We start from the raw sequence: 22,514 nt of genomic DNA on the forward strand, positions 1-22,514 counted from the left end.
ACCAGATTGAAGAAAAGTTAGATTTATATTTGCACATTGGTGTTCAATAAAAACCCTGCTGAAAAAACCTGCTTAAACTAGTTTAAGCTGGTTGGCTGGTTTTAGATGGTCCACCAGTCTGGTTTGAGAGGGGATTTGGCCATTTCCAGGCTGGTTTTAGCCCTTTCCAGCCTGGTTTTAGCTGGTCAGGCTGGGAGATGATCAGTTAAAACCAGCTTGACCAGCCTAGCAAGGCTGAGAGTCCAGCTAAAACCAGCTATGTACAGCTTTTACCAGGCTCGTCAAGCAGCTATTAGTTGTTCATTTCCTAACCTGACCAGCTAAGACCAGGCTGGAAATTACCAAAACCCCTCTAAAACCTGGCTGGTCAACCAACTAGCCAGTCTAGGCTGCTTTAGGCCGTTTTTTTCAGCAGGTAAAAGGCTAATAAAAATGAATTACAATGACATACTGTCATGAGCACACCTTGACAACTTGTGACATGATCCTTATATTGTTTACCACGCTACTCTGAATCGATCTGAAATTGCACATGACTTCAAATCAACATTATCACTATTTATGTGAACAATGCTGAACTTTGATAGCATTGGTTGCTTTCCAATTCCACTAGAATTTGCAAAAAATACTTTTCGGATGTACGAACACATATGCAAATATAAAACCAAAATCACCACAATTAGCTATAACCAGTCGTCAAATTTGACTAACTAAACAATGCTACTATACAAATGTATAACTAAAGTCTCATAATACAGCTAACCTGCTCTTGTGTTTTCGGTTGTTAATGTTTAATTTGGACAGCTACAATTTCAGAATGCATTAGTTGTTACTATGCTAGCTAGGAAACGTAGCATACTGAATTATATATATTTGGTGTGGAAACTAGGTAGACTAATGTGTATTATTTTAAACATTGTATAGCATTTTAAACATTTATTTTCTAGAAACAAAGAATAACTTTTTTTAGCTATGATCATGCCATACTGAACAGTTAAGCATAGCCTACATTTCAGTTGAGTGTTTGACCAACAGCGACAAATTGCTATCATCGGGTCAGGAAGTAAAACACAATCGTAAACATAAACAAAGAACTGAATTATTTTCAAAATAGATGTTTTAAATTATAGTTACGTTTACGGTGTCTAAACTTCATGGTTATTGAATTACAGACGTTTAAGGGAAAGCGTAACACTAAACCTTTTTTGTTTAAAAGTTGTGTATACGTACAAGTAATAGCAAGTAAGTAATATGTATTATGAGGCAAAGACAAGAGAAACAATAAATGAAAATACACAGAATTAGCCCTTACCAAAATGGCCGCAGTTCCAGGTCGGGTTTTTTCACTGGCAGGCGTAACTTCCGCTCTCAACTCCTCCTTTGTCTGAGTCCTTTCGGTCCTCCGCCTTGATATTTATTTATTTCCTTTTCGTTAGTGGGGTATATTTATATATATCCTTATCTCTCGGTTATTGAATGACATTCGATTCCGAGACATATATGCCTAAAAGCAAAGCCCCCAAGATGGATGATCTGGACTACAGTAAGTATCGCTGTTTGGCGTTGTGTTTAGTGCCGCATCGCCGCCGCTGTTTCCTTATAACATATTATACACACGCGAGATGTGGAGAGGTTTCAGGTAGAAGTGCTGTTTATTTCTTTTGTTAAACATTTGAAGCCTGAATCAAATATATTGCTGTCACATGTCGAATTTGTGCAGCGTAGTATGTCGTTCAGCAGTCATTGTTCTGCATTCATTCATGTTTGGCCTCCTTCGGTTGTTTACATCTGCTCTGTGTCTGTTTGCTTTTATCAGAGGCTGGGTATATTGTTGTCAACGCTGTGTATTTAGGGTCCGTGTATCATCCGTTCATTTGATTATTCCTTTTATTACGGAAAACGAAACATCAGAAAAACGATGAATATTTCGTTTTTCTGTTTATTCTTTTGGCAGAAAAAACGGAAACTCATCTGTTATTCTGCTTATTAACTTAAAACGAAATATTAAAACAAACACAAAACCAAAACGAAATAATGAGTCAAAATATGGTCCGTGTGTACGTTTTGTTCATTTGTTTTCCATTTTCAAACGGAATAAAGGAAATGGAGAAAACGGCCGTTTTTCCGTTTTTCTTTTGCTCACGAGAAAACGAAAAAACGAGATTTTGGCTGGATTTTCGTTTTTTGGTTTAGGGTAGGAAAACGGATAAACGACTTTAAAATTCATTTTACACATGTAGGCGGTGCTGAAACGCCCACTTTCCTCTAATTGGTTAACCAAATCTGCGCTCGTGACGTCACCCTCAAAATAAAAGCCTTACACGCAGGCTTTTAATTATTATTATTTAATTATATATATAAACAAAGTTTACATATTCTATCATTTGAACCACACACAGTTAGCAGGCTTACATTCATTACGTATGTATAAATTAAATAAAAACGTAAATCAGCAGTATTCTTAGACATTTGTCATTAAAATAAGGTCATAGTTCACTGCCAAGCTTCTTGCTGCTGTGCACCTGATGCTGAGCAAAGAAAGCCATTTCCGAGCAGCACCTGGTTTACATGATTGTTTCAGAGCTATTGTAGGCCTAAATAATAGCCTACTCTGTATAAAATAATAATTTATTATTATTATTATTATTATTATTATTATTATTATTATTATTATTATTAGGCCTATTATTATTAGTATTGTTATTATTATTATTTACTTAGTTATTTAATGGTTGTAAGAACACAATGGACCCTGCATGGGGCTATAATAAATGGTACCATTTGTTTCTATTGGATTTTCTCCTATTTTAATTTAATATATGCCTTTAGCCTATTGTAAATATTTATTTGATAATTAATACTTTTTTATTGCAACGTCAAAGTAGGCCTGTCTTATTATTATTATTTTTTGTTATTATTTTGTCGTTGTTGTTGTTATTATTATTGTGGCAGGGACATAGCCACAGGTGTGGCAGAGTGTGCTGGTGCCACCCAAAGTGGCATCTTGCACCTGAAAATAGATGCCTTCGCGCTCAAGCGCGCGCAAAAAACTTGCACAGGCAAAAGTAATGATGAATGTGTTGAAGGGAAAAAAAACATTCTAATTATTTGTTAATAAAATAGTGCAACATTATTCTCAGTCAGTGTAGGCTGAAAAAATTAAGATCGCCAGCATTTCAAGGGTGGTTTTATTTTTAGTTCATTGCTGTGACGCGCTATATTTCACTAAGGCTGCATGAGACTGCGCATCTTGCTTATTTTCTCTATTTTACATACAGAACATATCATACAGTCCAGGTTCTACCGTTCTAGTGAGTGTGGGGCATGGCTGTACGGTGGTAAAGTGGATTATTTCTTGGCAAATTCATAATGATTCACTTTGTTTAGTAATAAATTTCATAGTTATAAAATAACTACATTTCAAGAATATGTTAACACTTTCAACTATTTAGGATTATTTATTGCATCAAAAGTAATTCAAAGTAACATTAAATGTACGTATAAACTGCTTAATTTGTGTGTGTAAACACCAAAGATGCAAAAAGCTTATTTAGACCAGAATAGGCCTACTAAATGCAACGGTCAATGTATGTAAACTTATGACCTAAAATGTCTTAAATGACTAAATTTAAGTCTTTTTTAAGTTTTTAAATAATTTAAGTTTAACATAAATGATTTAAACTTTAAACTTCAAATTAACAGAGGATGGCAAATAAATTGTTTATTAAATGGAGGTCAGGTGTCTATCTTAATAATAATTATTAAATATTATGACACTACAGTGGTTTATTGGAGAGTACGCACCTTTTAATTAATTAATTTTAAATAAGTGGTTTATCCTAAATAAAATGCAATGGGTGTGCAATGAATAGTTTGAAAACCCCTGGTTCAGACTAGACGAGCTAGCTGTCTGTGCGCTGCGCTAATAACTTGGCATTTGCTCTTTTCGGTGCTGCCAGATGCATTTATAATGCATAAAAAATAAAAAAGGTAATTCGGTAAAGCGCGCGATGCGCGCAGAAATAAGCGCACTATATGCATATGTCGAATTAAGTTCTCTTTTTCTTTAATCAAGACTTTTCCATTCGAGGAATTACAGTTATTAATAGCTTAGTCCTTATAAACGATCAGTTTATAAAATACACAATTTACGGATCAAGCCTAATGAAGAATAAGAAGAATATGCAACGCATTATGATCCTTGAATGATCAGAGCGCATTTATATAAAATATATATTTTATATAATCCATAAATATTAAAAAACATTATACATTTAAAGTAATGGAACATTATATGTTATAAAATCTAAACTATTATTTAGGCTACAGGCTGTTCACCGCGTGCGTCAAAGAAAAGACATGACACAATCTCTATAAAAACTAGTTGTTTATTTACAATATCTAAAGGGATATAAAACATCTAACATGCATCTCCATTCTCAGCGAGTTTCTGTGTTCTGCATCCTTCACAGACCGAGGTCTCATTCCGAGGTAATCTGTAAATATTCTCATTTGGTTCTGGCACATTCTACATGACTACAGTTATAATACAGGTTATGGAACTATTTCACTTTAATTTCATATTATTATTTTATTAAACAAACAAACCAGTTTTCGTTTTGGCTCTGCATGCAGCGTATTGGATCTTTGAAGCATTGCACTTCAAATGTTATTCCTTCTTTTTATTTTTATTGTATTTTTAATATTTTTAATTATACAACACAAAATTGGTTCTAAACAGATACATTTTCCTATAGGCTATGATGAAGTGTACATTTTTGTTCACACAGGTCCTATACAAAACTGTGTGGATGGATGATTTGTTTCTCCGTGAAAATCACTCATTTAATAAGCAAAACAGGCCAAAATGTTGTTTAGCTTGCGTCAAACTGGATGGACAATTTACAAACATATTGAATACAAAGGCTGGTTATTTTATGCAATGAGGGACCTATTACAAATTAAAGAAAATTATTTGCATATTAAAACGAAAATATATAATACAACAACAGATCCTACCTCAGAAATGACTTTAGATAATGTAAATAAGCATCAAGTTTTTTTTTTGAGATTGTGTGTAATTCAGTAGTGTAGTGCGTTCGCGTGGGTTTCCTCCGGGTGCTCCGGTTTTCCCCACAGTAAAAAGACATGCGGTACAGGTGAATTGGGTAGGCTAAATTGTCCATACTGTATAAGTGTGTGTGTATGTGTGGATGTTTCCCAGAGATGGGTTGTGGCTGGAAGGGCATCCGCTGCATAAAAACTTGCTAAATAAGTTGGCGGTTCATTCCGCTGTGGCGACCCCAGATTAATAAAGGGACCAAGCCGACAAGAAAATGAATGAATAATGTGCAATACTAATTTAAAATACGTATCACTAAGCTTATATGTGAAATAGCAGGGCCCGGTGTAGCACTTTCTCAAGAAGAGCAAATGTCAAATTAGTAGCGCAACGCACATGCAGCGAGCTCATCTGTTTGTCGGAACTACTAGACACAATTTTTTTATCAACTAAAATGTGTTTAATTGGTTAATTTGAAATTTATTTCATTAATTCAGCAATAATTGTTGAGTGAAAGAATGCGCTAGAAATATGCATTGCGGCTCCCTTTATTGTACAGGCTTATTGCACTTAAACTTTTTTAGGTTCGGCTCTCGAATTAGTAAGGTTATGAGTAAATGTTATTTAAAATATTTAAAGCCTGCCATCTAGCCTACAATAACAGCAAATTTAATAAAAAAAAAAAATAAGACAGGCCTACTTTGGCGTTGCAATAAAATAGTATTAATTATCAAATAAATAATTACAATATATAATTAAAATAGGAAGAAATAAATGAAAACAAATGGTACCCTTTGTTTTTATAGCAGGGCCCAAAGTGTTCTTATTCTGGTTCTGGTAACAACTATTAAAAAGAAGAAAAAAAACACACCAAACAATAAAAACACTAGTAACTGATAATAATAATAATAATAATAATAATAATAATAATAATAATAATTATTATTATAATTATCATTATTATTATTATTATTATTATTATTATTATTATTATTATTATTATTATTATTATTATTATAAAGCCCTTGCTCTGAAACAGTCATGCAAACCAGGTGCTGCTCGGAAATGGCTTTCTTTGCTCAGCATCAGGTGCACAGCAGCAAGAAGTTTGGCAGTGAACTATGACCTTATTTTAATGACAAATGTCTAAAAATACTGCTGATTTACGTTTTTATTTAGTTTATACATACGCAATGAATGTAAGCCTGCTAACTGTGTGTGGTTCAAATGATAGAATATGTAAACTTTGTTTATATATATAATTAAATAATAATAATTAAAAGCCTGCGTGTAAGGCTTTTATTTTGAGGGTGACGTCACGAGCGCAGATTTGGTTAACCAATTAGAGGAAAGTGGGCGTTTCAGCACCGCCTACATGTGTAAAATGAATTTTAAAGTCGTTTATCCGTTTTCCTACCCTAAACCAAAAAACGAAAATCCAGCCAAAATCTCGTTTTTTCGTTTTCTCGTGAGCAAAAGAAAAACGGAAAAACGGCCGTTTTCTCCATTTCCTTTATTCCGTTTGAAAATGGGAAACAAATGAACAAAACGTACACACGGACCATATTTTGACTCATTATTTCGTTTTGGTTTTGTGTTTGTTTTAATATTTCGTTTTAAGTTAATAAGCAGAATAACAGATGAGTTTCCGTTTTTTCTGCCTACAGAATAAACAGAAAAACGAAATATTCATCGTTTTTCTGATGTTTCGTTTTCCGTAATAAAAGGAATAATCAAATGAACGGATGATACACGGTCCGTGTACGTTTTGTTCATTTGTTTTCCATTTTCAAACGGAATAAAGGAAATGGAGAAAACGGCCGTTTTTCCGTTTTTCTTTTGCTCACGAGAAAACGAAAAAACGAGATTTTGGCTGGATTTTCGTTTTTTGGTTTAGGGTAGGAAAACGGATAAACGACTTTAAAATTCATTTTACACATGTAGGCGGTGCTGAAACGCCCACTTTCCTCTAATTGGTCAACCAAATCTGCGCTCGTGACGTCACCCTCAAAATAAAAGCCTTACACGCAGGCTTTTAATTATTATTATTTAATTATATATATAAACAAAGTTTACATATTCTATCATTTGAACCACACACAGTTAGCAGGCTTACATTCATTGCGTATGTATAAATTAAATAAAAACGTAAATCAGCAGTATTCTTAGACATTTGTCATTAAAATAAGGTCATAGTTCACTGCCAAGCTTCTTGCTGCTGTGCACCTGATGCTGAGCAAAGAAAGCCATTTCCGAGCAGCACCTGGTTTACATGATTGTTTCAGAGCTATTGTAGGCCTAAATAATAGCCTACTCTGTATAAAATAATAATTTATTATTATTATTATTATTATTATTAGGCCTATTATTATTAGTATTGTTATTATTATTATTTACTTAGTTATTTAATGCTTGTAAGAACACAATGGACCCTGCATGGGGCTATAATAAATGGTACCATTTGTTTCTATTGGATTTTCTCCTATTTTAATTTAATATATGCCTTTAGCCTATTGTAAATATTTATTTGATAATTAATACTTTTTTATTGCAACGTCAAAGTAGGCCTGTCTTATTATTATTATTTTTTTTGTTATTATTTTGTCGTTGTTGTTGTTGTTATTATTATTGTAGCAGGGACATAGCCACAGGTGTGGCAGAGTGTGCTGGTGCCACCCAAAGTGGCATCTTGCACCTGAAAATAGATGCCTTCGCGCTCAAGCGCGCGCAAAAAACTTGCACAGGCAAAAGTAATGATGAATGTGTTGAAGGAAAAAAAAACATTCTAATTATTTGTTAATAAAATAGTGCAACATTATTCTCAGTCAGTGTAGGCTGAAAAAATTAAGATCGCCAGCATTTCAAGGGTGGTTTTATTTTTAGTTCATTGCTGTGACGCGCTATATTTCACTAAGGCTGCATGAGACTGCGCATCTTGCTTATTTTCTCTATTTTACATACAGAACATATCAAACAGTCCAGGTTCTACCGTTCTAGTGAGTGTGGGGCATTGCTTTACGGTGGTAAAGTGGATTATTTCTTGGCAAATTCATAATGATTCACTTTGTTTAGTAATAAATTTCATAGTCATAAAATAACTACATTTCAAGAATATGTTAACACTTTCAACTATTTAGGATTATTTATTGCATCAAAAGTAATTTCAAAGTAACATTAAATGTACGTATAAACTGCTTAATTTGTGTGTGTAAACACCTAAGATGCAAAAAGCTTATTTAGACCAGAATAGGCCTACTAAATGCAACGGTCAATGTATGTAAACTTATGACCAAAAATGTCTTAAATTACTAAATTTAAGTCTTTTTAAGTTTTTAAATAATTTAAGTTTAACATAAATGATTTAAACTTTAAACTTCAAATTAACAGAGTATGGCAAATAAATTGTTTATTAAATGGAGGTCAGGTGTCTATCTTAATTATAATTATTAAATATTATGACACTACAGTGGTGTATTGGAGAGTAAGCACCTTTTAATTAATTAATTTTAAATAAGTGGTTTATCCTAAATAAAATGCAATGGGATCGGTGTGCAATGAATAGTTTGAAAACCCCTGGTTCAGACTAGACGAGCTAGCTGTCTGTGCGCTGCGCTAATAACTTGGCATTTGCTCTTTTCGGTGCTGCCAGATGCATTTATAGTGCATAAAAAAATAAAAAAGGTAATTCGGTAAAGCGCGCGATGCGCGCAGAAATAAGCGCACTATATGCATATGTCGAATTAAGTTCTCTTTTTCTTTAATCAAGACTTTTCCATTCGAGGAATTACAGTTATTAATAGCTTAGTCCTTATAAACGATCAGTTTATAAAATACACAATTTACGGATCAAGCCTAATGAAGAATAAGAAGAATATGCAACGCATTATGATCCTTGAATGATCAGAGCGCATTTATATAAACTATATATTTTATATAATCCATAAATATTAAAAAACATTATACATTTAAAGTAATGGAACATTATATGTTATAAAATCTAAACTATTATTTAGGCTACAGGGTGTTCAGCGCGTGCGTCAAAGAAAAGACATGACACAATCTCTATAAAAACTAGTTGTTTATTTACAATATCTAAAGGGATATAAAACATCTAGCATGCATCTCCATTCTCAACGAGTTTCTGTGTCCTGCATCCTTCACAGACCGAGGTCTCATTCCGAGGTAATCTGTAAATGTTCTGGCACATTCTTGATTAAAGGTGAAACTGACCGGCGCAACGGATGATTTGTCATCTAGGGTGACTACAGTTATAATACAGGTTATGGAACTATTTCACTTTAATTTCATATTATTATTTTATTAAACAAACAAACCAGTTTTTGTTTTGGCTCTGCATCCAGCGTATTGGATCTTTGAAGCATTGCACTTCAAATGTTATTCTTTTTTTTTTATTGCATTTTTAATAGGCCTATTTTTAATTATACAACACAAAATTGGTTCTAAACAGATACATTTTCCTATAGGCTATGATGAAGTGTATATTTTTGTTCACACAGGTCCTATACAAAACTGTGTGGATGGATGATTTGTTTCTCCGTGAAAATCACTCATTTAATAAGCAAAACAGGCCAAAATGTTGTTTAGCTTGCGTCAAACTGGATGGACAATTTACAAACATATTGAATACAAAGGCTGGTTATTTTATGCAATGAGGGACAATAGGCCTATTACAAATTAAATAAAATTATTTGCATATTAAAACGAAAATATAATACAACAACAGATCCTACCTCGTAAGAAATGACTTTAGATAATGTAAATAAGCATCAAGTTTTTTTTGAGATTGTGTGTCTAATTCAGTAGTGTAGTGCGTTCGCGTGGGTTTCCTCCGGGTGCTCCGGTTTTCCCCACAGTCTAAAGACATGCGGTACAGGTGAATTGGGTAGGCTAAATTGTCCGTACTGTATAAGTGTGTGTGTATGTGTGGATGTTTCCCAGAGATGGGTTGTGGCTGGAAGGGCATCCGCTGCGTAAACACTTGCTAAATAAGTTGGCGGTTCATTCCGCTGTGGTGACCCCAGATTAATAAAGGGACTAAGCCGACAAGAAAATGAATGAATAATGTGCAATACTAATTTAAAATACGTATCACTAACCTTATATGTGAAATAGCAGGGCCCGCTGTAGCACTTTCTCAAGAAGAGCAAATGTCAAATTATTAGCGCAACGCACATGTAGCGAGCTCATCTGTTTGTTGGAACTACTAGACACAAATTTTTTATCAACTATAATGTGTTTAATTAGTTAATTTGAAATTTATTTCATTATTCCAGCAATAATTGTTGAGTGAAAGAATGCGCTAGAAATATGCATTGCGGCTCTCTTTATTGTACAGGCTTATTGCACTTAAACTTTTTTAGGTTCGGCTCTCGAATTATTAAGGTTATGAGTAAATGTTATTTAAAATATTTAAAGCCTGCCATCTAGCCTACAATAACAGCAAATTTAATAATAAAAAAAATAATAAGACAGGCCTACTTTGGCGTTGCAATAAAATAGTATTAATTAGCAAATAAATAATTACAATATATAATTAAAATAGGAAGAAATAAATGAAAACAAATGGTACCCTTTGTTTTTATAGCAGGGCCCAAAGTGTTCTTATTCTGGTTCTGCTAACAACTATTAAAAAGAAAAAAAAAACACACCAAACAATAAAAACACTAGTAACTGATAATAATAATGATAATAATAATAATAATAATAATAATAATAATAATAATAATAATAATTATTATTATTATTATTATTATTATTATTATTATTATTATTATAAAGCCCTTGCTCTGAAACAATAATGCAAACCAGGTGCTGCTCGGAAATGGCTATCTTTGCTCAGCATCAGGTGCACAGCAGCAAGAAGCTTGGCAGTGAACTATGACCTTATTTTAATGACAAATGTCTAAGTATACTGCTTTATGTTTTTATTTAATTTATACATACGCAATGAATGTAAGCCTGCTAACTGTGTGTGGTTCAAATGATATATGTAAACTTAGTTAATATATAATTAAATAATAATAATTAAAAGCCTGCGTGTAAGGCTTTTATTTTGAGGGTGACGTCACGAGCGCAGATTTGGTTGACCAATTAGAGGAAAGTGGGCGTTTCAGCACCGCCTACATGTGTAAAATGAATTTTAAAGTCGTTTATCCGTTTTCCTACCCTAAACCAAAAAACGAAAATCCAGCCAAAATCTCGTTTTTTCGTTTTCTCGTGAGCAAAAGAAAAACGGAAAAACGGCAGTTTTCTCCATTTCCTTTATTCCGTTTGAAAATGGAAAACAAATGAACAAAACGTACACGGACCATACACGGACCATTTAGCATGAGTGTCAGAGAAATCGTGTGACAGTTTGCCACTTCATCACACATTTAGAGTATTAAAAGAGCCCTTTTGTCTCTGTCGTTTTAAACGAGTCGTTATTTAACAGATACTGCTTTGTCTGTTCATTATTAGTGAATTGTAAGCTTTATTTGGACACACAGGTCATCATTCTGTTAACAAACTGAAGGCTTGTGTTCAGACTAATATGGAAATCTGAGACCTTATTGAATAGAAGAGATTTAACGAAGAAAGAAACACTGTGATGAAGCCATAATGGCTATTTATATGATTAATTAATCAAAGTGACTGTCACAGGTTTTCTTCTTGTTCTCATTGGGGTAAGGTTTTATTTTTGCACATTTGGACTTTCTCCTTGATGATATAATTTCAGAAAAGTATTATTTGCAAATTCAAAATAAGTAAATCATGTTAGTAACCAATGGCTATCAAAGTATGGCATTGATAGCAGCGTTTGTTGATTAAATAGTGCATAGATGAGTTTTATATTCGCACATTTGTTCATTTAGCAGTCTCTGTATTGTTTACCATGATACTTTAAATATTCAAGCAGAATTAGCATGCAAGTATGACTTCTAAACAGCATTATCACTATCAGTAATTCACTGTGAACAATGTTGTACTCGGATAACTTAAGCATTTGCTGCTAATGTGATTTCCCTATTTAGCTTTTGCAAAGAATACTTTTCTGAAATTATATTATTAAGGAGAAACACAACAAACTAAACACAAGCCTTTAGTTAATTAATAGAACGATGACCTGTTTGTCCAAATTTAGCTTACAATTCACTAATAATGAACTGACAAAGCAGTATCTGTTGAATAACGACTCCTTTAAACAGGCATGCAGTCTTCATATTTTGTCTCTCCATCTTTTTTGAAGAGTGATGTCAAGAATGAAAATGACGTCCCAGTTTAGTTGTCTAATAAACCTGGAATTTCATATTATGATTATTGTTTGCTTTTATTATAGTTAGTTAACGAGTAAACAATATTCATAATATGCAATGCCAGGTTTGTTAGACAACTAAATTAGGACCTAATTTTTATGTAGCTGCTCTCATTACAATTAAAAATGAATATGTGTGTGTGTGTGTGTGTGTGTGTGTGTGTGTGTGTGTGTGTGAGTGTGTGTGTGTGTCTGTGTGTGTGTCTGTGTGTGTGTCTGTGTGTGTGTCTGTGTGTGTGTCTGTGTGTGTGTGTGTGTGTGTGTGTGTGTGTGTGTGTGTGTGTTTTCACCAAAATACGGAAACTGTGAAACTGTTTTTGGGTTTTTTGGTGTAAGCAAGTTTTTTACTTTACTTAAGAAATACTTAAAAATGCATCTGTCAATGGTTTCAAAGTATTGTATTTGATTTACCAAAGTCACACAAGTGGCAATTTCACATCTTTCACATCCATAACAAAGAGATGTCACATCCATAACGACACTTTTTCCCACATAAATGTGAAAATATTAAATAAAATAAAATCAATCATGTTTGTTTTTATAGAGAACAAACTCTTATCCTTTTAATTAGCATTGTTTCTTTGTGGTTTAATTCACAGAATTTTTACAAAGGATGTTGTATACTGTAAACCCGCAGACTTTTTTGTCACATCCATAACGCATGTTTATTTTCATTGTTTAGTACAAAATATGTTTATGGATTGATCTTTTTCTGGTCCCTTAACTCTGTGGTCAGTTGTTCTGGAAAATATAAACAAAAGTTTCAATATAATTTTAACATGTACTTTCTATGCAAATTTATGTTTTATATATATATATATATATATATATATATATATATATATATATATATATATTCTATATGATAAAAAATAATAGTGCAAATAACATGAAATTATATTATTCGTATAATTAAATTGTTTTGTTCTTTAAGTTCATTCGTTTTTTTTTATTGGTGTAAATTCATGTTCAAATTGGTCAAATTTTCACGATCATAAAATCAATTTATCTTTTAAAAAATCTTTCATAAAATAGGCAAAATATATAAATATTGATTTCAGAATACATAAAAGATTTTATTTTTGTCACAATACTGAAATTTGGTACCAATCGGTACTGAAATTTTCTCGCAAACTTTTGAGCGCTGTTAATTTTTAAAAAAAAGCTACATGGGATGACGCTATCATAATCATGGGGTCGGTGCAATATCAGAAAGTAATCCCTCTTTTTCAATACTGAATTGATGCAGATAACCAGTAACTACATGTTTGGACTTTCAGCAGTGAAATTTAAACCACGCTAAACTGAACTTCCACTCTGAAAACTGAACTGACACAGTTTCAGTTTACTAGAACTTTAATGTTAAGCTGTTTTTACATTGTAACACATGTATCTGTGTTACATTTATCTACATTGTAAAAGCGCTACATAAATAAACATGAATTGAATTGAATAAGCAGCCTCAAAAGATAAGTGAATTGAAAATGATTGAAAATACACAGATTTTTAAACTAAATTTATGCAATGAAAAGTATTCAAGCTTTCATATAATTTTGGTGCAAACAAGTAAAGCAGCGAAAGATTCAGGTTTTTCTATCTAATCTAAGGCTGCACAATATATATTTTCAGCATTGATATCACAATGTGTGTGTCTGCAGTAGTCATATCGCAAGAAATGCAATGTTGAGTTGGGATTATCAGCACAATAATTGAGAATACGTGAGATTTGTGGAGTCATCACAAAGTTTAACAATAACAGGGTGAAATATTTTCATTTTGCATGTTTCAAAGGAGTTTCAAAAGAGTTTAAAGCATCCAGGCACAAACATTTGCAACATTTGTAACTTTAATGTAGAATATTTGTACTGAATTCTTAAAACAATGAAGATTAAAACTTTTTTTAATTTTTAAATTAAAAGTTTTTTTTATTTTATTTCTATACCTGAATACTGTTTAACTCTCTGAAAAACCACAAAGCACTGTTTATTGTACTTTTTTCTTTGCTCTATTGTAATTCTTCTTGCTTGATTATTATTATTTTTTTACAATTCACACCTTTACAAAATCACCCCAATCAATCTAAATTAAGGATAAAACTATAATAAATGAATGAAAATGCATGAAATGCGGTGCAATTGGTAAAAGTGATTGGTATGTTTTATGTTAATAAATTACATTTGTATTCAAATTAGCATCACATAGTCACGCTGTGTCTGTTTGCTTTTATCAGAGGGTGAATAAACTTTCAGTGCTGTGCATTTAGCTTAAGTGTAGCGGAATTGTGTGCAGCTTCATCTAACATCTTGGATTTTTAAGAGAGCCTTTTTATATCAGCCATTATTTAACAGATACTGATTTATCCGTTTATTATCAGGGAATTGTAAGCTTAATTTGTTCACAGAGATCATAATACAATAAAAAATATATAGCCAAATCCTCATATAATTACTGTGGGGAAATACAACTGTAGTAAAACAATAAAAAAGTCAAGTTAATATATTTTAACAGTTCTTTTTTTATATATGTTTGCAACTGCAGTTTAATAAAACTTTGCCTTTTTTTATAAAAATGCATGAAATGGGGTGTTGTTGGGCAAAGTGATTGGAGTAATTATATACATTCATGTTAAAATTATAAAGCTAATGAAGTAAAATCAATATATAATGGACGAAATGGTCATTAAAATAGATAAATGGGCAAAGTATTTATGTTTATCACTGACTGTTTTCAAAAAAAAAAGGAAAAAGCAGTTAGAAGTGGCATGTTTTGTGGTTTTCAGATTGTGTAAATGCGTTCTGAGGGGCGTCACATACGAGCCTCCGGCTGCAGGCCTGTGTTTTCAGAGCTGCCGAGGGTTTTGTCTTGTTCTGTCTTGCTCTCTTTAAATCTCCCAAACACTAGCTGGTGTCGTAAGAGTCGCCCGTTCGTACACAGATGATCTAAATGTAAACTTCACCAGTATGTAAACTAGGGCTGAGGTATTGAGGAAAAATGCATTGCTATAGCATACTAAATAACACACCCTCTGAAAGACTGTTCAGGCATTGCGGTTAGATATCTACATGCATCTCTGACACCAAGCGGAGTAAACATGCTGTTTTACTGTCCAGAAGTCTTAAACAATTCTAGTCTGGATGCTGAATTATGAGAAACATTTAAAGCATGTGATGTAAGAAATAATACAACAAAAAATTAACTCTTTAGTTTGTGTGGCTATGATATTTATTGTTGTTTGTTTACATTTGATAAAATATATGATTTGTTTCATGCAACAGTCAAACATGGCTGTTCACTTTCAGATGTTGTAGTGATGTTTTTTTTCTGAAATAATGTTAAACGTGTGTTAAATAATTCTCAGTATTACAATAATAAACAATATTTTTAAAAATGATATGCACTTAAATTAGTTTTGCTTTAAATTAGACATGGGTCGGTAACCGTGTTCAAGGTATACCGCGGTTTGGAAAACTCAAGGTTTTAAAACCGTCAAAATTTTCTGCTATACCGTTCCTACGGTATGAGTAAGATTTTTTTTTTACTTTTTATTTTTTATTTTTTTAGGACAACAGTATCTCCAGCAAGAAAAGATATCCAAAGATGTAATTTTAAATAAAAAAAAAAGTGTGTTTTTGGAACATGAAGGCAGCAGAAGCCAATAATTTATTTGAAATATTCAGCCTGAGTTTACTGCTTCAAAACATTTTAAATGTTCCTCAAATTAAAATATATTGTGTACAAAAGGGGAAAAAGTTTTGTCTTTTACCCAGACATTTAAAAAGAATATATTTTAGAGCAGTAATCTCCAGCCTGATCTCACGAGAAAACGTAAGTTTACTATGTTATGTAAGTTTATTTTGCATTACGTTTTGCCAGTTTAGTGGCTAATTCATATGAATTTGTACGAGTTTAGACGCACGAAATTGTGCAGTTTTTAAAAGGAGCCCCTAAACCCAACCGTCATTGGGGGATGAGCAAATCGTACTAAATTGTACAAATTAGATTGTACGAAATCATTCGAATTAGCCACTAAATCAAAAAGTTACGAATTGCCGTGAAATTGCGTTGGTAATCTTATACCGTGAAACCGTGATATTTACGTCCAAGGTTTTCATACCGTTAGAATCTTATTCCGGCCAATGTCTACTTCAACCTGCTTTTTAAAAATGAGCTAAAACTTAATGGTTTTGTGTTCAATCTACTTAAATTTGTAAAAATGATTAAGCTAGCTTAATTTGTGTTGGGACAACATAAAGGAATTAAGATACTTATTCGTTTTTACAAATATAAGCGGATTGAACATAAAACATTTTAAGTTGTCCCCAAAAAAATCTCAAGAATTGTGTTGTTTTACCTCATTTTAAAAAAGTAGTTTGAACAAACAGTAAAAGTAATATTTTGCAGTGTAATCAACATGTTTCGTGTTATTTTACCTTACCGCATCTTTACCTGGTGTAACTGCATTTCCTGAGTACCTTTAAAGGGTGTAAAAACAATTTTGTATTATATTACTCATTTATTGCAATATATGTATCGCAAAATGCACACTTCCAATATTTCAATGTATTGCACAGTAAACACATGTCAATATTCAATAATATTAAATATATCGGGATAATGAGCATGCACAATATTAATATCATAGGCACTTCAAAGTACTGTGAATAATTATTTATTATTTATACTTTTAAACATACTTTTTTACTTGATTTACATGACATTTCCAGTGGTGTTCATAACAAAAAACAAATGCTTGGAGAATGCACAATATTGATATCATGGGCACTTAAAAATACAGTGAATAAATATTTATACGTTTAAACATACTTTTTATATGATATACATTGCATTTCCAGTGGTGTTCATAACAAAAAAAACAAACACTTGGAGTCTTAATTAATAAATTATATTTATAGTTTACACATGAACATTTTCACATGCTAATCTAACCTACAACATGCTAAAATATTGATTATTGTCTGTGCAATAATATTATAAGTAGTTAGCTAATTACCCTAACTTGTTAATTAATAATTACCCTAATTAACCTAGTTAAGTCTTTAAACTGAACTTTAAGCTAAATATTACTATCTTGAAAAATATCTAGTAAAATATGATGTACTGTCATCATAAAAAGATCAAATAAATCAGTTATTAGAAATTAATAACTTCAGCTGTAGTTTAATATTGTGATAATACCTTGATTAAAACCTTCAGCTATCAATCGTAACAAGACAATTTGATGCTGTCATACGCCTAATGCACAGCCCTAATGTAAACATTGCCTGCACATGTGCAGAGCCCCAAGCCCTCATCGATGTTTCCATATGGCATCATAAATTGAATGACATTAGACACAGGCCAGCAATTCTGGAATGTCCTGTGCATGACGAGAGATTGTTAATATGGAGAAACGAGGCAGTGAATGGTCCTCATTTGTGTCTCTCCAGTCCCAGCGGACCTAAGCCCAGAGGAGCGCTCCGAGCTGGAGGAGATCCGGCGCAGGAAAGGTGCTCTGCTGCTGGAGATCCAGAGGCTGAAGGAGGAGCTGAGAGAAGCTATCATTGAGGTTGAGGGACTGGAGACCAGCACTGAGGGCAGGTGAGCCTCTGTTTGCGCTCTCTGATAGATAACAGTCAAATAAAAACACGTCACAGGTTATCTCAGTAGGTGTGTGAACAGGACGGTTGCTGACATAAGCTTGAACTCTCTGTTATGAATGTTCAGTAGGTTTGTAGGACACTCGTTGTTGTTTTTTTACACCTCAAACATGAAAACAGTACTGACCTCATGTCTGTTTTTGTTATAGTAAAACATTACAAAAGAGTCGACATGTGGCCATGGGCAGGAAAAAATTCAACATGGATCCGAAAAAGGTAAGCAGAGCTGAAAGTTTGGGTTGATGAGAATTTGATTTGTTTGCTTATTTGGTCAAAAATGGTAGTATATTTATTACAATTTCAAATAAGTGTTTGCTTTGAGAATGAATGTATGTTTTATTTAAGCTTTATCTAATTCACATTTTTGGGGGGAAATAACCTATTTATTTATTTAGGATTCTTTAAAATTGTAAAATATATTCTTTATTATTATAAATAAATGTATTTATGTGATATGTGCTATAGCTTGCGTTTGTTTGTTTGCTGTTTTTTTTTTTATTGTATTTATTACTGTGCTTCTCATGCGTAGACTTTACTTGGGGTATATACCAGGTATATTAACGGCTGGCCAAGTATTTATTGACGCATCTTTTTTTTTTTTTTTTTTTTGTATCTTCCAAACATTCGCGATTGATAAACCAGTGGAAAATCTTCTCTTGCCCTAGAGAACGTTTCGTACTGTTGGTTTTGTGTGCACGAGGACTGTCAACACTCCCACAGACATTCTCAAGTGCTCTGCAGAGACCTATAGAGACGTGCTCTTTGGGCCCTTAAAATATGCAACCTGTCAGAGGCTCCTAAATCTCCTAAAATGTCTGGGATTCGGATTTTGCTTTCTAAAGTTGGCGTTAATTATATCCGTTTTTGCATTACGTTTTTATTTAAGCCTATTTTCGATTGGTTTCGCAGCATGCACACAGTCACGAGAGAAACATTAAACCTAAACTAGGAAAAACTTTACTAATTACTCTGGCTGCAAAATATTTGTATACTTTTAAAAGTCGTTCATGAATTAATTTGCCTTATAATTATACAATATTGTCTCTTTTTATTCCTTCTGTCATTACATTTTTTTGCTGTATATTTTATTAATTTCATAATGTTAATATATAACATATTTTATGCATATCTAAAATGCTTTGGCAATACTGTACAAAATTTTATGCCAATAAAGGAACTTGAGAAAGAGAGAGAGCGAGATCATCTTTAAGTCCATGTTTGTCACCTGTCAGTGTGTGCATATGGCACCTCAATTGCATGCAAGTAATAAAAATAGTGGATTTCTTTTTTATTTAAACAGGATTTTTTTATAACTTTAAGCCATTGAAATTAAACGGTGTAAAAAAAGTGTCAAAAATAAATGAAAATATAGTAAAAAAGCACATTATTTTTTGTTTGTCGCATGCAACCATTTATGTGCTGTGAGTAAAAGGTCTGTTTTAATCCAGCTACCACCTCAAGCTGAATTATATATATATATATATATATATATATATATATATATATATATATATATATATATATATATATATATATATATATATAATTTATTTATTTTTTTTAGATTTATTTAAAACATGCGATACAATATGATACTATGCGTTTTTAACAAATTGGGTTTTTATTGTCTTTACTGTCACTTTTTTCCATTTCAATAAATCCTTGTTGAATTAAAGTGTTTAAATCAAATTACACCAAAATCAAACTTTACACGTGCATAAATATACTGCTATAACCACAATACATCTTGAGTACTTTTTAAATGAGGTCTAATTGTTTAATGTTTTGTCTTTTTCCTAGGGCATTGTGTTCCTAGTGGAGAACGAGCTTCTCAGACACACTCCAGAGGACATTGCTCAGTTTCTGTACAAAGGAGAAGGACTCAATAAAACTGCAATAGGAGACTATCTGGGTGAAAGGTACTGTGGAGTTCAGCTGTATTAAAGGGGTCCGTCGATGCTTTGTACACTTCCTGTAGCACTTAATGTTGCTGTTTGAATATTAAAAAGATATTTAAAGTCACTTTAGCAGAGGTTTCTCTCCGTATTTGTAACATTGTATCTCTGTATCTGTTTCTTAACTTTATTAGAAGCCTCCATTGTAGTCCTGAGTTTTCTTATTTAAATTTATTTTTTTCATTTTATTCATGACAACTTGCTTTTATATGATATTATTATTATTATCATCATTTATTATATTTATATTTGTTGTGTTAAAAACAAGCTTAGATTTGTCTACAAGTGGGGTTTTGGACCATATGGGGCATAGAACGTGTGTTTAGATATATAGTTTTTTGACCACTGTTCGTCATTATTGTTCATTTATACGTTTGCTGGAAATTAGACCTAAATTTAATAATAAAATAATAAATTAAATTATGTAGACTAATAAGTGTCTTCAGTGGAGTGCGTTCAACTCTGTTTTTTTATTCATGAAAGTGAAGGAGTAAGTGAAAAGAAAGTGCAAGTAAGGAGGCCAAATGGAGGAGGCTCATTCTTTATCCTCGCGCTGCAGGTGGTCTGTTTAACTGTTTTCTCGTAGTAAAGTGATCAGTTTTTCCCCTTACAAAGTCCGCCATTTAAATAGCATATGTGCCAGGGTGCGACTGACTCTGATTGGGAGTCTCTGATTTATTTGATGCATGTTATTCTCAAAACACACCCATTACTCATTAAGAGAATAAGCACAACCCTGTTAGACCATGCGCCACGGCGCCAACCGTATTTTTGTCTGTTCTTAAAATAGCAAAAGTGGATTTGGACACGCCCTTAATGCTTTTGTACCATGCACTTTAGACAAGGAGCCTAGATAATTAAAATAGAGCCCTAAATATTTGTACATTGCCACAGTTTTTTAGTCTAGATTTGAAATAATTTAACATTAACATTATTATAATAAAACATTATTCTCCTTTTCTTTCAGAGATGACTTCAATATTAAGGTATTGCAGGCATTTGTGGATCTTCACGAGTTCACAGATCTGAACTTGGTACAAGCACTTCGGTAAATCATTAATTCTTTATTGCATATCTTTATCCTAAACAATTGTATCTTTGCTACTGTTCTGGATGTTTCTTTAAAGAGCATTTCTAGAAGCCGCTTGCTATTTTAGATTAATTCTGCATCTTCATAGTTAGTTTTGCAGTGTTTACACAGTATCTGTGTGCAGTGCTTGTTTTCATCACACTCTTGTTTTGTGAATGTTCACTACAGGCAGTTTCTGTGGAGTTTCCGCTTGCCAGGCGAAGCTCAAAAAATCGACAGGATGATGGAGGCCTTCGCACAGAGATACTGTCACTGCAATCCTGGAGTCTTCCAGAGCACAGGTCACACACACACCACTTGTTTTTATACCCCAGTGGGGACTCTCCTGAAGTTTTCATATGTACGCTAGGAGTGTGGGATATTAAGTGTCTATGATAATATGGTAACTGTTGTTTTTATAATGTTCGCACCGATATCATGTCACTCGCAAAAAAACACACACTTCTTGAAAGTCCACAAGCATTAAATGTAAAAATCCTGCTAGAATGAGCCTGTAATTCAAGATATAAAAGCAGAAAGTGACCTTATTTCAGTTATTGTATTTTATATAAAATTATATCAACAAACAACATTGCATTTTAGACAAACTATTGTGTTTTTGTCTACTGAAAAAATATTCAGAACAAAGCCTGTGCTGTTTCATTTCTAAATTAATCAATGTTTGAAAAATCTTTTGATGATTTAGTGACTTATTCATAAACAGCTGTTTTGAAATAATGGTTTTGAATGAAAGATGCATTGAATCGCTCATTAAGATGGCAATTGCTGCTACCTGCTGGTAGAGTTCTACTGATCATGTTTATTTATGATGACCGGTGTATCAGCACAAAAAAATGTTAACAAAACTTGGTCATTTTACAGTTTTTTTTTGTCATTGTTGTTGATTTTGCACACTCCTAATGTAACAATATATTACAAAATGATCGTTGATCATGATAATATTTTATGCAAGATACGTATCGCAGATGTTTTTTTTTTTAATTTATTTATAGTAATTGCGGTTCTGCTTTTGGCTGGAGCAGCCCAAAGGTGAACACAGAGCTGAAAATATAGTCGAGATGAGGGAGTAAAATGACAACAGCCAATCAGAGTCAGAATATCTGATGTTCTTACTCATTCCTAGAGTTATAACGACTAAGGGGTCTATTTAGATGATCCATGCGCAAAGTCCAAAGCGCAGGGCGCAAACGCATTAAGGGCGTGTCTGAATCTACTTTTGCTATTTTAAGGACGGAAAAATCCACTTTGCGCCGCGGCGCATGGTCTAACAGGGTTGAGCTTGTTCTCTTAATGAGTTATTGGTGTGTTTTGAGAATAAACCAATCAGAGTCTCATCTCCCATTTCCTTTTAGTTGGTTTTGTAGGCTCAAAAATAATACTTTTTGTAATATTTAAATCTTTTCGTTCTTTTTCATTTGTAAAGATATTTTGTTTT

General features: G+C 32.7%; 1 protein-coding gene across 12 annotated transcripts in view; it reads left to right on the plus strand.

Moving 5' to 3' along the window:
- The first annotated feature begins 1,382 nt into the window (after positions 1–1,382).
- cyth2 (cytohesin 2) overlaps positions 1,383–22,514 on the plus strand; it is a 39,107-nt gene continuing 17,975 nt past the window's right edge. For all 12 annotated transcript variants that reach the window (XR_015510866.1, XR_015510862.1, XR_015510861.1 and 9 more), the window contains exons 1-6: positions 1,383–1,543; positions 17,825–17,975; positions 18,184–18,250; positions 19,835–19,953; positions 20,957–21,037; positions 21,248–21,360. Coding sequence is in view for 1 of the 12 variants with exons in the window: in XM_087286523.1 (XP_087142649.1) it covers positions 1,477–1,543; positions 17,825–17,975; positions 18,184–18,250; positions 19,835–19,953; positions 20,957–21,037; positions 21,248–21,360 (598 nt within the window). In the remaining 11 variants the exon portion in view is untranslated. The remainder of the gene's footprint in view (positions 1,544–17,824; positions 17,976–18,183; positions 18,251–19,834; positions 19,954–20,956; positions 21,038–21,247; positions 21,361–22,514) is intronic.

The sequence above is a fragment of the Danio rerio genome, chromosome 16, assembly GCF_052040795.2.
Source record: "Danio rerio strain M-AB ecotype USA chromosome 16, GRCz13ab, whole genome shotgun sequence".
Classification (NCBI taxonomy): domain Eukaryota; kingdom Metazoa; phylum Chordata; class Actinopteri; order Cypriniformes; family Danionidae; genus Danio; species Danio rerio.